The sequence below is a fragment of the Mustela lutreola genome, chromosome 2 (genome assembly GCF_030435805.1).
Source record: "Mustela lutreola isolate mMusLut2 chromosome 2, mMusLut2.pri, whole genome shotgun sequence".
NCBI classification, from domain to species: Eukaryota; Metazoa; Chordata; class Mammalia; order Carnivora; family Mustelidae; genus Mustela; species Mustela lutreola.
The window spans coordinates 116,478,254-116,490,893 of record NC_081291.1 but is presented as its reverse complement, the minus strand read 5'-3'; the positions used below and the strand labels follow the sequence as shown (position 1 = coordinate 116,490,893).

Here is a 12,640-nt window from a genome sequence, read left to right as displayed (position 1 = left end):
AAAGAGTATTGTGAAAATACTTAAAGAGTATTGGGAGAGGAGCAAAGGCTGGAAAGTTAGACACCCCGGGTTCCATGCTAGGCTCTTCCTTTTAGTAACTGTCTGACTTTGAGCACATGACCTAAGTTCTCTGAGCTTCCCTGCTTCTATAAAATGGTAATAATACTTTCCCCACAAGCAAGGATTACTGATGTGCTTCAAGGGTCTGGTACCATGTTTGGCTCATAGTGCTCAATAAAGGATAGTGGGATAATTGAAACTATACTTTAAATGTAAATATTATTATCAAATTACTGTTTCCAGAAGCTGGTAATTGAACTAATTCTTTGTAAAGAATTTCATCTCTACTGTACAAAGCAAAGTACAGTAAAGTACAGTGCAAAGTACAGTAAAACTGCTTTGTACTATAGAGATGAAAAACTTGTTTTAGCCTCAGACTCTTGAAATCTGATTGTGGTTCTATTTAAAATACAACCTCTGGACTTTCTAATTCAGGACATGGAAAGGGAAATCAGTAATGCCCTAGGTCATGGCCCACAGGATGAGGTCCTAAGTAGCGCTTTCAAGCTGCGAATCACTCGAGGTGACATCCAGACCTTGAAGAACTATCACTGGCTCAATGATGAAGTAAGTTGTTTTTTTTCCCCCCAATTCTATCATTATGCTTAACCATTTGCCATCTATAGCCAGAGCGATTTCTATGTGATTGTAAGGGGTTGGGAAAGCAGCTTCTAGTTTCATTTAAAACAGAAACATCTCAAATGTTAAAATAGTGGTCTGTTCTGATTCTTTGCTGCCTTTTTTTTTTTTTTTTAAAGATTTTATTTATTTATTTGACAGAGAGAAATCACAAGTAGGCAGAGAGGCAGGCAGAGAGAGAGAGAGAGGAGGAAGCAGGCTCCCTGCTGAGCAGAGAGCCCGACGCGGGACTCGATCCCAGGACCCTGAGATCATGACCTGAGCGGAAGGCAGCGGCTTAACCACTGAGCCACCCAGGCGCCCCTCTTTGCTGCCTTTGATTGGCCATGTTTTCCTCTTCTGCATGGGTGCTTTGTTTCATCCCCCACTTTATTTACTAGTAGTCTTCAGTGACTTTTTTTTTTTTTTTTTTACGAATTTATTTATTTGTTTTTAAGTAAGCTCTGTGCCCAACGTGGGGTTTGAACTCACAAGCCCGAGATCAAGAGTCAGTCACATGCTTTGCTGACTCCGCCAGCCAGGCACCTCTTCAGTGACATTTTTATAACCTTGGGTATAGTTGATGAATAGAAAGAAGCAGCAGGTGATACTTAGTTTAGAGGAATTCTTACAAGAGCCTTTTAATTTTTCCAATAGTAAAGGGATAGATTGATCACTATGCATACATGTGTCTATAAAATGTGTCTTTTTCTTGGAGTGATAACTATAAAAATTTGCCAAACTGTCATCTTGTATCCTTACATAGTTAGCTAGAACAAGCTCTTAGTTCTTGCATGTATTTTAGCTGGTCCTTTCTCTAACTCCCCAAAGTCCCTGCATTTTACCTCTTTGCCTTCCTTCCTATTCCCCACCCCAGACTAATGACATATAAACACATTCTTATTTTTGTTTTACATTGTAAATGTTACATATTTATTATAGAAAATTTGGAAAGTACAGGAAAAGTAAAAGAAAAATACCATTCAAAAGTGCCACCACTCAAAAATAAACAAAATACTAATATTTGGGTGTATTTTCTTCCAGTTAATATTTTTTATATATAGTAAAATTTATAAATAGTAAAATTCAATTCTAGTTAGTATTTCTGCATATTTTTTTCATGTGATGAAGTTATGTACACCTTTTCATTATTGAAGACTTTCTCCTTGACTTCCTTGGCTCTTTTACTCACATGCTTCAAAAGTACAATTTTAGGGACGCCTGGGTGGCTCAGTTGGTTAAGCGGCTGCCTTCGGCTCAGGTCATGATCCCATCGTCCTGGGATCGAGTCCCACATCGGGCTCCTTGCTCCGCAGGGAGCCTGCTTCTCCCTCTGACTCTGCCTGCCACTCTGTCTGCCTGTGCTCGCTCTCGCTCTCTCTGACAAATAAATAAAATCTTAAAAAAAAAAAAAAAGGACAATTTTACTCCTTAAGCCCTCCCATTTTGCATTCATTATCTTTTATTTTCCTTATTCTGCTGTAAACAGTCCCTTCATCCCCATCTCTAGTATCTTCCTTTCCTGGAGCTTCTTACTTTCTAACTCATCCTAATTTAGTTAGGTAGAAATTTAGTTTTGGTAATGTACTTGCCATGTTCTGACGCTTATTCCCTTGGTATTACAGGTCATTAATTTTTACATGAATCTTCTGGTGGAAAGAAACAAAAAGCAAGGGTATCCAGCACTTCATGCATTCAGTACTTTTTTCTATCCCAAATTAAAGTCTGGTGGTTACCAGGCAGTGAAAAGATGGACCAAAGGGGTCAATCTCTTTGAACAGGAACTTATTCTGGTGCCTATTCATCGGAAGGTACATTGGAGCCTGGTGGTGAGTTGAGAGGGTTAATTGTTGGAGTCTGTATAATGGCTGTTTTCTTGAATAAGGAAGACTACCCTTTTCTGTCCAATTAAAAATCCGTTAGTATATATAAAGGCATAGAGTCCCTTCTTGGTTCTTGAGTTGAACAACTTAGAAAGCTATATGGCAATTAGCTGAATTTAAATTTAAAGAATAGTACGGGGGCACCTGGGTGGCTCAGTGGTTAAAGCCTCTGCCTTTGGCTTGGGTCATGGTCCTGGGGTCCTGGGATTGAGCCCCGCATCAGGCTCTCTGCTCAGCAGGGAGCCTGCTTCCTCCTCTCTCTCTGCCTACTTGTGATCTCTGTCTGTCAAATAAATAAATAAATAATCTACAAAAAAAGAATAGCGTGAAAAAAAATATAAAAAATTAAATCATAATCACACACACACACAAAGCTAGATGGCATACAGGAAAACAGCAAAGAGTTTTAGTACACATATGAGTTCTTTATTTGATTTCTTTAGTTTTGTTTATAAGATGGTACCATTTTATTATAGAAAAGTAAAGGTATAAAGAAAAAAAACAAGAACAAAAAAATCTCATCACTTTGAGAAGATGACTAATGTTTTTCTGGTTAAGTTTCTAGGCTTTTCCCTGGGACTGGAAGTATATAATTTTATAGAATGAAACTTATATATTATGATACGATATTTTATTAAAAAATGTGTCTTAGAGGGGCGCCTGGGTGGCTCAGTGGGTTAAAGCCTCTGACTTAGGCTCAGGTCATGATCCCGGGGTTCTGGGATCGAGCCCCGCATTGGGCTCTCTGCTCAGCAGGGAGCCTGCTTCCTCCTCTCTCTCTGCCTGCCTCTCTGCCTAGTTGTGATCTCTGTCTGTCAAATAAATAAATAAAATATTTAAAAAAATAAAATTAAAAAAATGTGTCTTAGTAATATATTTATGTTGATACTTGTATTGACTTTTTAAAAGATGCTCTTCCTTTTAGAAATAAAATTCTGTTTTGGTTAAGATGTTTCTGGATGTTGTATTTTTCCATTACAGGTGATAGACCTAAGAAAAAGGTGTCTTAAATATCTGGATTCTATGGGACAAAAGGGCCACAGGATCTGTGAGATTCTCCTGTAAGTAAAGGCTGAACAGCTTTACTGTTGTATCATTATGCCCTTGTTAGGTGATCTATCTTGTGTTTAATCCAGGGAGGCTCTGGTGGCTGGTAGTGTAATGTTGAGTGAAGGTTATTCTCCCACTAGTTCAGGAATTGATTTGAATTCATCTTCTGGTCAAACCCCCCCCCCCCCCCCCAATATCTGATCTTAACTGAGAACTTTTATTTAGTAGCATCATTGGAAATAAGTTTGTCATGCACTGTAATGTAAAATAAGTCTTATAAGACTCCTGTGATTTGAATTAGGGTTCTTTGGGATTGACACATTATTCCGAATGCTCTGAAGAGCTGTTAACTAGGGTCTTATTCCTCGAATTCTTAAACCTGCTAATGTCTCTGCTTTCCATGATAGTTGGGTTCATCTCAGAACCAAGAGGTAACTTTTAAGTTAAAGCTTATGGTTTGTAGGCAACTGTTTCGAATAGTAATTGCTAGAAACCTGCCTTCAAAGCATAGCCACTATTAAGCTGTATAGTGACATGAATTTCACAGTGAGGAAGTAGTTCAGTAAGAGCAGTCTGTTTTGAACCCCTTCTGCTCGCTGGAAGAAAAAGGGGGTTCTCATTTTTAATTTTAGTAAGGATACTTGAATAAATTTATAAGGGTACTTTAGTAAGGAACCTCTTAAGTGAATGACAAGAATATTTGTTTTTAATAACAATTAGTTCAGTTCTTTTTCAGTATTGTCTTAGTGTAAAAGATCCTTTTTATTTACTATTTATCTTGAATAGAAAATTTAAAGAGAAGAATGTTTAAAAAATTATACGATACACTGAATTTTATTTCCTTCTAGTCTTTTCTGTTTAAGATGTATATAAAATGCACATATACATACATGTGTACAGACACATACATAATATCACATACATAAACATGTTCTTGCTGAAATCATACAGCAGAGTTTTGTGTACTGATTATAACAGAATACCAAAAAATCGTACTTCTTTCACACCTCACTCTGCTTTTTCTTTCTCCCTCTCCCTTCTTTGGGTATCTGAGGCCCGCTACCTTTCCTGATGCTCCTAGTTTAGCTTTTTTTTTTTTAACCTGTTTTTCCATTATTACCTCCCCCCTCAGAGAAAAATGTAATTTAATTTCTCTATGACAAAAGAAAATAGTGCTAAGGAATAAGACTTTTGGTCTTTTGGGTTTAGAGGGCTACAAACCTTTGATATCTAAGATTCTTGCCTCCCAAGAGCCAGTTTCCACCTCCACCCTCTCGGGGGCGGGATTTCTCCCACTGAGAGTGCAGTCCAGGCACTGGTTGCCTTTACGGGAAGGTTAGGATGAAAAGAGAGATGCCTGGCTTACATGTGATAACCCTCTGAAGATCTGGATAAACTATACTTAAGTATATATCTCTATCTCCTAGGAACAAGGAAGTTTCCTTACATAATCACAATGTCATTATCACACTTAAGAAAATTAGCCATCAGAGGCACCTGGGTGGCTCAGTCAGTTGAACATGTGACTCTTGCTTTTGGCTAAGGTCATGATCTCAGGGTGGTGGGATTTAGTGCTTAGCCGTGTTGGGCTCTGCACTTAGCGGGAAGTCTGCTAGAGATTATTTCTCCCTCTTCCTGTCTCTCAAATAAATTAATTAATCTTAAAAAAAGGAATATTAGCAGTCTTTATAATTTTTGGCTCATGTTCTGATTTCCTCAGGTATGTTTTATAGTTTCTTCCCTAATCCAGGAAGCCGGTCAGAGTTCACACGTGGATATATCTCTTTAGTCTAATTTAGAATAGTCATCCTTTTTTCGCTTTTCATGGCAAAGGCTTTTTTTGTGTGTGGGGGGGAATCTAGGCCAGTTGTCTTATTTTATACTTACTTTAATTTTTAATTGAAGTGTAGTTGACACAATGTTACACTAGTTTTGGGTATGTAACTTGGGAATTTGACAATTCTAGTTATGCTGTGCTCACAAGTGTAGGTACTTTCTGTTTTAGATCTTTTCTTATTTTAACTTCTGGTTTAGCTACCATACAGTGTTATGTTAGGTTCAGGTGTACAATGTAGTCAATACAGTGATTCAGCCATTACAGAGCATTGTATGTAATCAGTGCATATCACAGTAAGTGTGTTCTTAATTCCCTTTACCTGTTTCACCCATCGCCCCACATTTTATATCCATTTTCAAGTGAGAAAAAGTAAGTAGTGTAATGAAGTACTTTTTAAAATAAAGTTTATGTTTTTAAATTGTGAGGAGTGGAGAACTAGAAGAATACGTAGCAAACTTATTAGTAATTACTGCTGGATGGCTATTAGGAGGTCTTTTGCTTTTTACATTTTACAGGTTTTAATTTTCTAAAGCATGTACTTTTTAAAAAAAATATTTTATTTGACAGAGAGACAGAGAGATCACAAGTAGGCAGCGAGGCAGGCAGAGAGAGGGGGAAGCAGGCTCCCTGCCGAGCAGAGAGCCCAATGTTGGGCTTCATCCCAGGACCCCGAGATCATGACCTGAGCCGAAGGCAGAGGCTTAACCCACTGAGCCACCCAGGCGCCTCAGCATGTACATTTTTTGTAAGCAGGAAAAATATGAAAAACCAAAGCAATCACATTTTTAAAAAAGCTAGTGAAGATGGATTGGAGAATAGCCCGTCTGTAATCATAATGGTAAGTCTCCTCAGGGATTCATCAATATATTCCTTCTTTGTTGTTTTTTTAGTCAGTATTTACAGGATGAAAGTAAGACCAAAAGAAATATTGATCTGAATCTTTTAGAGTGGACCCACTACAGCATGAAGCCACATGTAAGTGATGATCATTTGTATTTGAAGTGCTTTGTTGTATTTACTGACTGGCGTATTATGTGTGCTTGGCTTCCTCTCTCCCTTCACTCACTCATAACCCTTAGGCATGCATTCTCTTAAGAATTATCTACTTCTAAATCTTTAGAAATTCATTTCGCCAGGATATCTGCTTCTTAGCCTATATTTCTTGTTAAAATATGCTGGGGCACCTGGGTGGCTCAGTTGCTTAAGCATCCGACTCTCTCTTTTTTTAAATCTTTACTGAGGTGCAGTTGACATAAGAAAAGTGCATTGGACAAGTTTTCACATAGGTATATACATGTGAAACCATCATCACACTCATGAAAATGAAGATGCCCATTACCCCAAGAGCTTCCTTATGCCCCTTGGGAACCCTTCCCTCCAGTTCCTCCCTGGCCCTGGCCCATGCCCGTGCCACACAACTCATCTGCTTCCTGTTAATTGGACGTGCTCTTGCTGTCCACTATTTTAGATTGTCTGTTGGAAAGGCCTATGATTCACACATCATTTTCACTTGCTATAAACAATGGTTGTTTGCATTGACCTAATTCTTTTACCAGTTTATTGGCTCTGGGTTCATTCTTGCATCTCAGACTTTTCTTCAGAGATCATTTTTTGGAAACATATCCTTTAAAAATTCTTGTAGCCAGTGTCTGTTGGTAGTAAATGTTCTTAGTTTGTGAAAATCTGAAAATGTGTCTACTTCACCTTCATACAGGAAAGATGTTTCTCTAGGTTGTCAATGTATGTTCACTAACAACTCTGAAGGTGAGTCCACTGTGTTCTGGTTTCCTTGTTGCTCCTGAGACATCTGATGTATAGCTCCCGTTCCTTTGCAGATAATTTGTCCTTTCTTTTTGGATTCTCTTAAGCATCCGAATCTTGATTTCGGCTCAGGTCATGATCTCAGGGTTGTGAGAACCATCCTGTATTGAGCTCCACAGTCATAGGGAGTCTGCTTGAGGTTCTCTGTCCCTTTCCTTCTGCCCCTCTTCCTGTATGCATGCATGCTCTCTCTGTCTCTCAAATCTTAAAAAAAAAAAAAAAAAAAAAAAAAAAAATTTGTGGGACACCTGGGTGGCTCAGTCAGTTACTGTCTGCCTTTGGCTCTGGTTATGATACCAGAGTTCCTGGGATCAAGCCCTTGTATTGGAGGCGGGGGGGCAGATGGTGGTCCATGCTCAGCAGGGAGTCTGCTTCTTCTCCCTCTGCCACTTCCCTGGTTTCTCTCTTTCAGATAAATAAGAGAACATATTTAAAAAACAAATTGTAAATAATAACTATATGCTAGGATGTAGCATTTTCATTAGCAGAAAAGCTAATAAACTGAAGTCAGCTATTTTTCTTGGTTGGTGCTAATGAAGGTTTAAAGTTATTATTTATTGGGAATTTTGCTTATTTAGGTCTTAAAGGTCCCATGCAACAGGTCCTCAAGACTCAAGTATGCTTTTAGTGAATATGCATTGTATTATATTTACCAGATTTGAATTTCATTCAGGGTTTGAGAATACATACATTTTTGAGTCCTGATGGCTTCTTGTAAAAGTAGGCTGCATGAATTCAGTTTTAACCCTCACCTGTGTATAATGGCTCCCCTACCTTTACTCAAAGGATTTTCCTTCCTAGGATGAATAATTAGAAGGTTAAGCTTTGAAATTTCCTGAGGAAAGCACAGATAGAAGGTGTCTGTTAGGATGAAACCATGTTCTGGGATGGGGAACGTAATACAGAAAACAGATTCTCTTCCTTTGTACGTTGGAGTCTGTAGTTCTGTCCACTCTGTGGGAGATGCTGTGCTCAGGAGAAAAGTGTGAGCTACCTCCCATATGTGTGGCTGTTGTGCATGTTCAAACGATCTTTTCTTTGTTTCCATACATCTGTATGTAATACATCTGTATTTCTTTGTATAAAAATTGAGCTTTTGGGGACGCCTGGGTGGCTCAGTTGGTTGGACGACTGCCTTCGGCTCAGGTCATGATCCTGGAGTCCCGGGATCGAGTCCCGCATCGGACTCCCAGCTCCATGCGGAGTCTGCTTCTCCCTCTGACCTTCTCCTCGTTCATGCTCTCTCTCACTATCTCTCTCTCAAGTAAATAAATAAAATCTTTAAAAAAAAAAAAAATTGAGCTTTTGTCATCTAGAATTTTTTCCAGCAGGGGATTCAGACTTTTGTTCTTACTGTCTCGTGCTTCTTAGAGCTGACAGCCAAAATATGGGGCTGGCCAAGATTCGGGCAGCAGAGGCCCAGAGTGTATGACGTTAGCTCACGTGGATTGGTCTATGATGCCTTCAGCACTGCTTGCAGTGAACTCTGCTTTTGCCTCAGTGCAGAATTGAGCCATAAAAACAAGATCCTGATTAAAGCCTATTAAGAGGCATTTTTTCTTTTCCCTGATTGTAGCTATAGGGGTCAAAAGTTGTGCTCTTATTTTCCTGTGTAGAAAAGAGGAGTTAAACCCTGCAGTATTGAAGTAGGTTAGTTAAAGCCTGTTTCTGATTGAGCCGTATTTAGCCCTTTTCAGAATTTATAAAGTGCTTCTGAAACCATTCTGACTAGAATTCCTGCTCCTAGTAATAAACCTTCAGTTTGGTTTCTTAGTCCGAGAGCCAAGAGATGGTATTCTCACTTCGCTTTTCTTTTTCTTTCTGAAAAATATTTTCTGTGGGGGTCATGAACTCCATGTTATGGTAGGGGTTTTTATACCACATGAAGATGGTTTGTGTAGTACTTTTACATTTCTTTATAATATCGTTTATCTGCTGTAATATTTATGAGAAGTCAAAGGAGTTTGTGTGTGATGACATTTTATCCCTTTCTCCCCGTGTCCCCCCCCCCCCCCCGCCTTTTTTTTTTTTGTAATTTTAGGAGATTCCTCAACAGTTGAATGGGAGTGATTGTGGAATGTTTACTTGTAAATATGCAGATTATATCTCTAGGGACAAACCTATCACATTTACTCAGGTGAGTGACGCCCCCTCCTCACCCAGACTTGTTAGGGAACTAGCTCACCTCTGAGCTCCTTCCCAATGCCTGATGCACAACTGCCACTGTTATCACTGTTGTCACCCTCTGGGTGGCCCCTCTCCTGCTGGGGTCAGTGTTTGTCACTGCATCTACGATTAGGTTGCTCTTCCTCTACGATTAGGTTGCTCTTCCTCTTTGGTGGCCAGTGAGGCAAATTGCCTATCTCTGAACTCCAGTGTTCACTAGCTCCTGAGTGTTACTGATATTTTTGGCCAAAGGAGGGGGCAAGTAAGAGTGTGTGACACCCCGGGGAAATCAGGCCTTGTGAGAAGTTAAGCTGCGGGTCTGAACTAGAACTACAAATGCTCCCTTTCCCTTCCGTGCTGGTTACTTAGGGTTCTCCATGGCTCTGTATTTGAGTGGGAATTTAAGTGTGTTGGGAACTCTTGAGAATTTGTTTGTAATAGTGGATTCTCAACCTTTTTATAACTGAGGACCAACCCCCTTTAAAATATATTTTTCTTAACAGATCTCATTTGGATAGATGTCTACCAAACTACTTACTAGGTAGGACTAATGACCCTATTCCAAGCTGGTGAGCAATAGGATAACTAGGGCTCTTATGCTGAATTAATACAATTATAGTAAAAAAAAAGGCACTTTTTATTGGTTAGTTTTAGCAGTTTTACTAAGAATAAATGTGTGATTTTTTTTTAACTCCATGTTTTTAGCTATTTAAAATAACTTACACATCCATGTGTTAAGACTTTTTAGGCCCCTCTAGGTAGGAAATCACTAGTTCATAGTAAAGTGGTATATCCATCTTATGATGAGACAACAGGAGTACCTCAAAAGTATGAACTTCTGATGTCATCAAAAAGAGGACTAGTTGAGTTACAGGTAATTTTGGTTTTGTCTTGTGTGTTGCTGCTGCTTTGAAAATTGGCTCATATAGTGATTATCATAAAGCAGAATAATAGATTGCACAAAGCCATGTCATTCTTCGATGCTTCTAAATAACAAGGAGTTACTTGCTCTCTCAACCTACTGACATGAGATTTGAAGGTCACAAGTGGCCGTTTGAAGAGAATTGGCAATGTACAACGTGGTAAAACAAATTTTTGAATGTTTATTCCTTTAAATAAAGTTCATGTTTTCTCAAAAAAGCAAAATATGTTCATTTTAGAATGTTCTGTAAATATCTTTAAGAAAAGTTTCATATTATGCTACCACTTGGGTGTTTCTATTTTTGTTTACATCTTTGTTATGAAGTAGTTGCGGGATTCTGTTGTATAATTCTGCAACCTCCTTTGATTTTCCTAACATGTAAAAATGTTTTTGAGACATACAATAATAACATAACGGGCTGTGGTATAACCTCCTTATTTATGGCTTTGTAAATCTGAACCATGACACGAAAGAGACAAGGCTTCTATAAAGGACATGGTTTCTTACACCTCAAGGTTGTTCACAGGGGCGCGTTACTGTGTAGTGTGTGATACGTTGTTTGTGGCCTGTCTGCAGCACCAGATGCCTCTCTTCCGGAAGAAGATGGTGTGGGAAATCCTTCATCAGCAGTTGCTGTGAGAATGCCCCGCCCAGTCCCTCGAGCTGCTGGTGGTTCTGTCACGGAGGACTGATGTTTCCATATACCTCATGCATCGTGGGTTCAGAAGTCCCTGCATCACCTCTGTTGTCTCACAGGTACTGAGCTGTCGGGCGTGCGCGCCGGCCTCTCCCGCACCCTGGTCCTGACGTGCCGTGTGGAGGTTCTGCCTGCAACCCCATGTGTGAGCCTGTGCCTGCTCAGAGCCTGGACTGTTCAACCCACACAAGAACAAACGCTAATTAATAACTTTTTTTTAATGATTTTTTTTTTCCCTGTGAATGTGGGAAATGCAGGATTTATTCTATGATTTGTCTTTTGTGTGTTTGTTCACGTGTGTTCATTCGCTCACTCATTAGCAGACATAATGGGCTGTGGCTATGTGCTGCTGCTCTTTCAGTTAACTCTGAATTATCTGAACTATTTATTTTTGAAGGAGTGTTAATCAAGCTCCACTCCCAGCTGAAGATCAGGAGGGCAATCAGGGAGGTGGGGAGGAAGGAAGTGTTAATGAACTTCTCTAAGGCTGGAGCAGAGACTGCCAATTAGAATCTAGAGATCTTCTTATGTTGGAGGCTTGACGATGCCGGGAGAAGCGCTGTGGCCGAGGGCTTCGGCCGCCTTCCAGAGCACGCCTGACACGACAGCACTGGCGTGGGGGCATGGAAAAGTGGAACTGTGGCTCTCCACACGTCTTCAGAAGAGTGTCGTGGTCATCCTAAAGAGACCGCGCTTTCTGGAAATGAGGTGACTTGGCTACTCTTGAAACTGGATTTGAAGTAACTGTAAACCCGAAATCTTCATTTTCATCCTAGATCTGGTTGAGTATAAACCTCAGAATTGTAAGGGCTGGCCTGGGCCGTTGATTTCAAAAGATACTATTCACTGTAAAAGCTATTTTTCCTCAAAGTTTTTTTTTCTATATATAAAGCCGAAATTAAGTTTTATACTCATTAGGATTTACATTCCCCTCCCCCCCATTCCATCCCCACTGAAATTTGGAAGAAAATTTAGTACTTGGCTCTGAGGCTGCCAGTTATACAATAATCTATTTTGCATATGAAAGTTTGTATTTAACTTTTTTGTTCATTAAAAACTTTACAGTGGTTACGCATTTTTAATTTCAGAAAGTTTAGAGTTGGTCAGAACATATTTTGCAAGATCTAGTGCCTAGTGTTGCTTTTCTGATGTAATAAAGGTTGTCTGGCAGAACCTGAAAAGTATATACTGAAATGATTTCTAATCCTTTCTGTACTTAAACCTCCCAAACTTGTCCTGGTGAGCAAAAGCAAGGCAGTAAAACCAGAAAAATCGGGCATGTGTTCGCCATGAGTCAACGTGTCTGTCCTCTGGAGGACTGGCCACTGGTCCCAGGGGCATGGTATTGTAGCCAGTTTTCCCCAGAGATGTGTCAGAGTCTTGGTATGGGATCTGGGGCTGGGCAGAAATTGTTGTGCTTGCTTGATAGGTACTCTGGAGGGCATGCGCTGGATGCTGATTAAAAGGGTGAGCTGGCTCTGCTGAGTTTCCCTCAAGCTTAGGTTGCACAGAACCTTTTCTGGAGGCTACTGGAGCTGTGTCAGTGAGTGCTGGGATCGAGCAGCTGGTAAGCCAAAAGCCAGAAG

General features: G+C 39.8%; 1 protein-coding gene across 6 annotated transcripts in view; it reads left to right on the top strand.

Annotated features, from left to right (window-relative positions):
• SENP2 (SUMO specific peptidase 2) overlaps positions 1-12,238 on the top strand; it is a 35,108-nt gene extending 22,870 nt beyond the window's left edge. For 4 of the 6 annotated variants that reach the window (XM_059163224.1, XM_059163223.1, XM_059163219.1 and 1 more), the window contains 6 exons: positions 496-627; positions 2,304-2,507; positions 3,543-3,622; positions 6,339-6,423; positions 9,311-9,406; positions 10,934-12,238. In XM_059163224.1, the coding sequence (XP_059019207.1) occupies positions 496-627; positions 2,304-2,507; positions 3,543-3,622; positions 6,339-6,423; positions 9,311-9,406; positions 10,934-10,996 (660 nt within the window). In that variant the 3' untranslated portion in view covers positions 10,997-12,238. Of the gene's footprint in view, positions 1-495; positions 628-2,303; positions 2,508-3,542; positions 3,623-6,338; positions 6,424-9,310; positions 9,407-9,938; positions 9,977-10,933 lie in introns of all 6 variants that reach the window. The other 2 variants (XM_059163222.1, XM_059163221.1) reach the window with 2 other exon arrangements.
• The last annotated feature ends 402 nt before the right edge of the window (positions 12,239-12,640 follow it).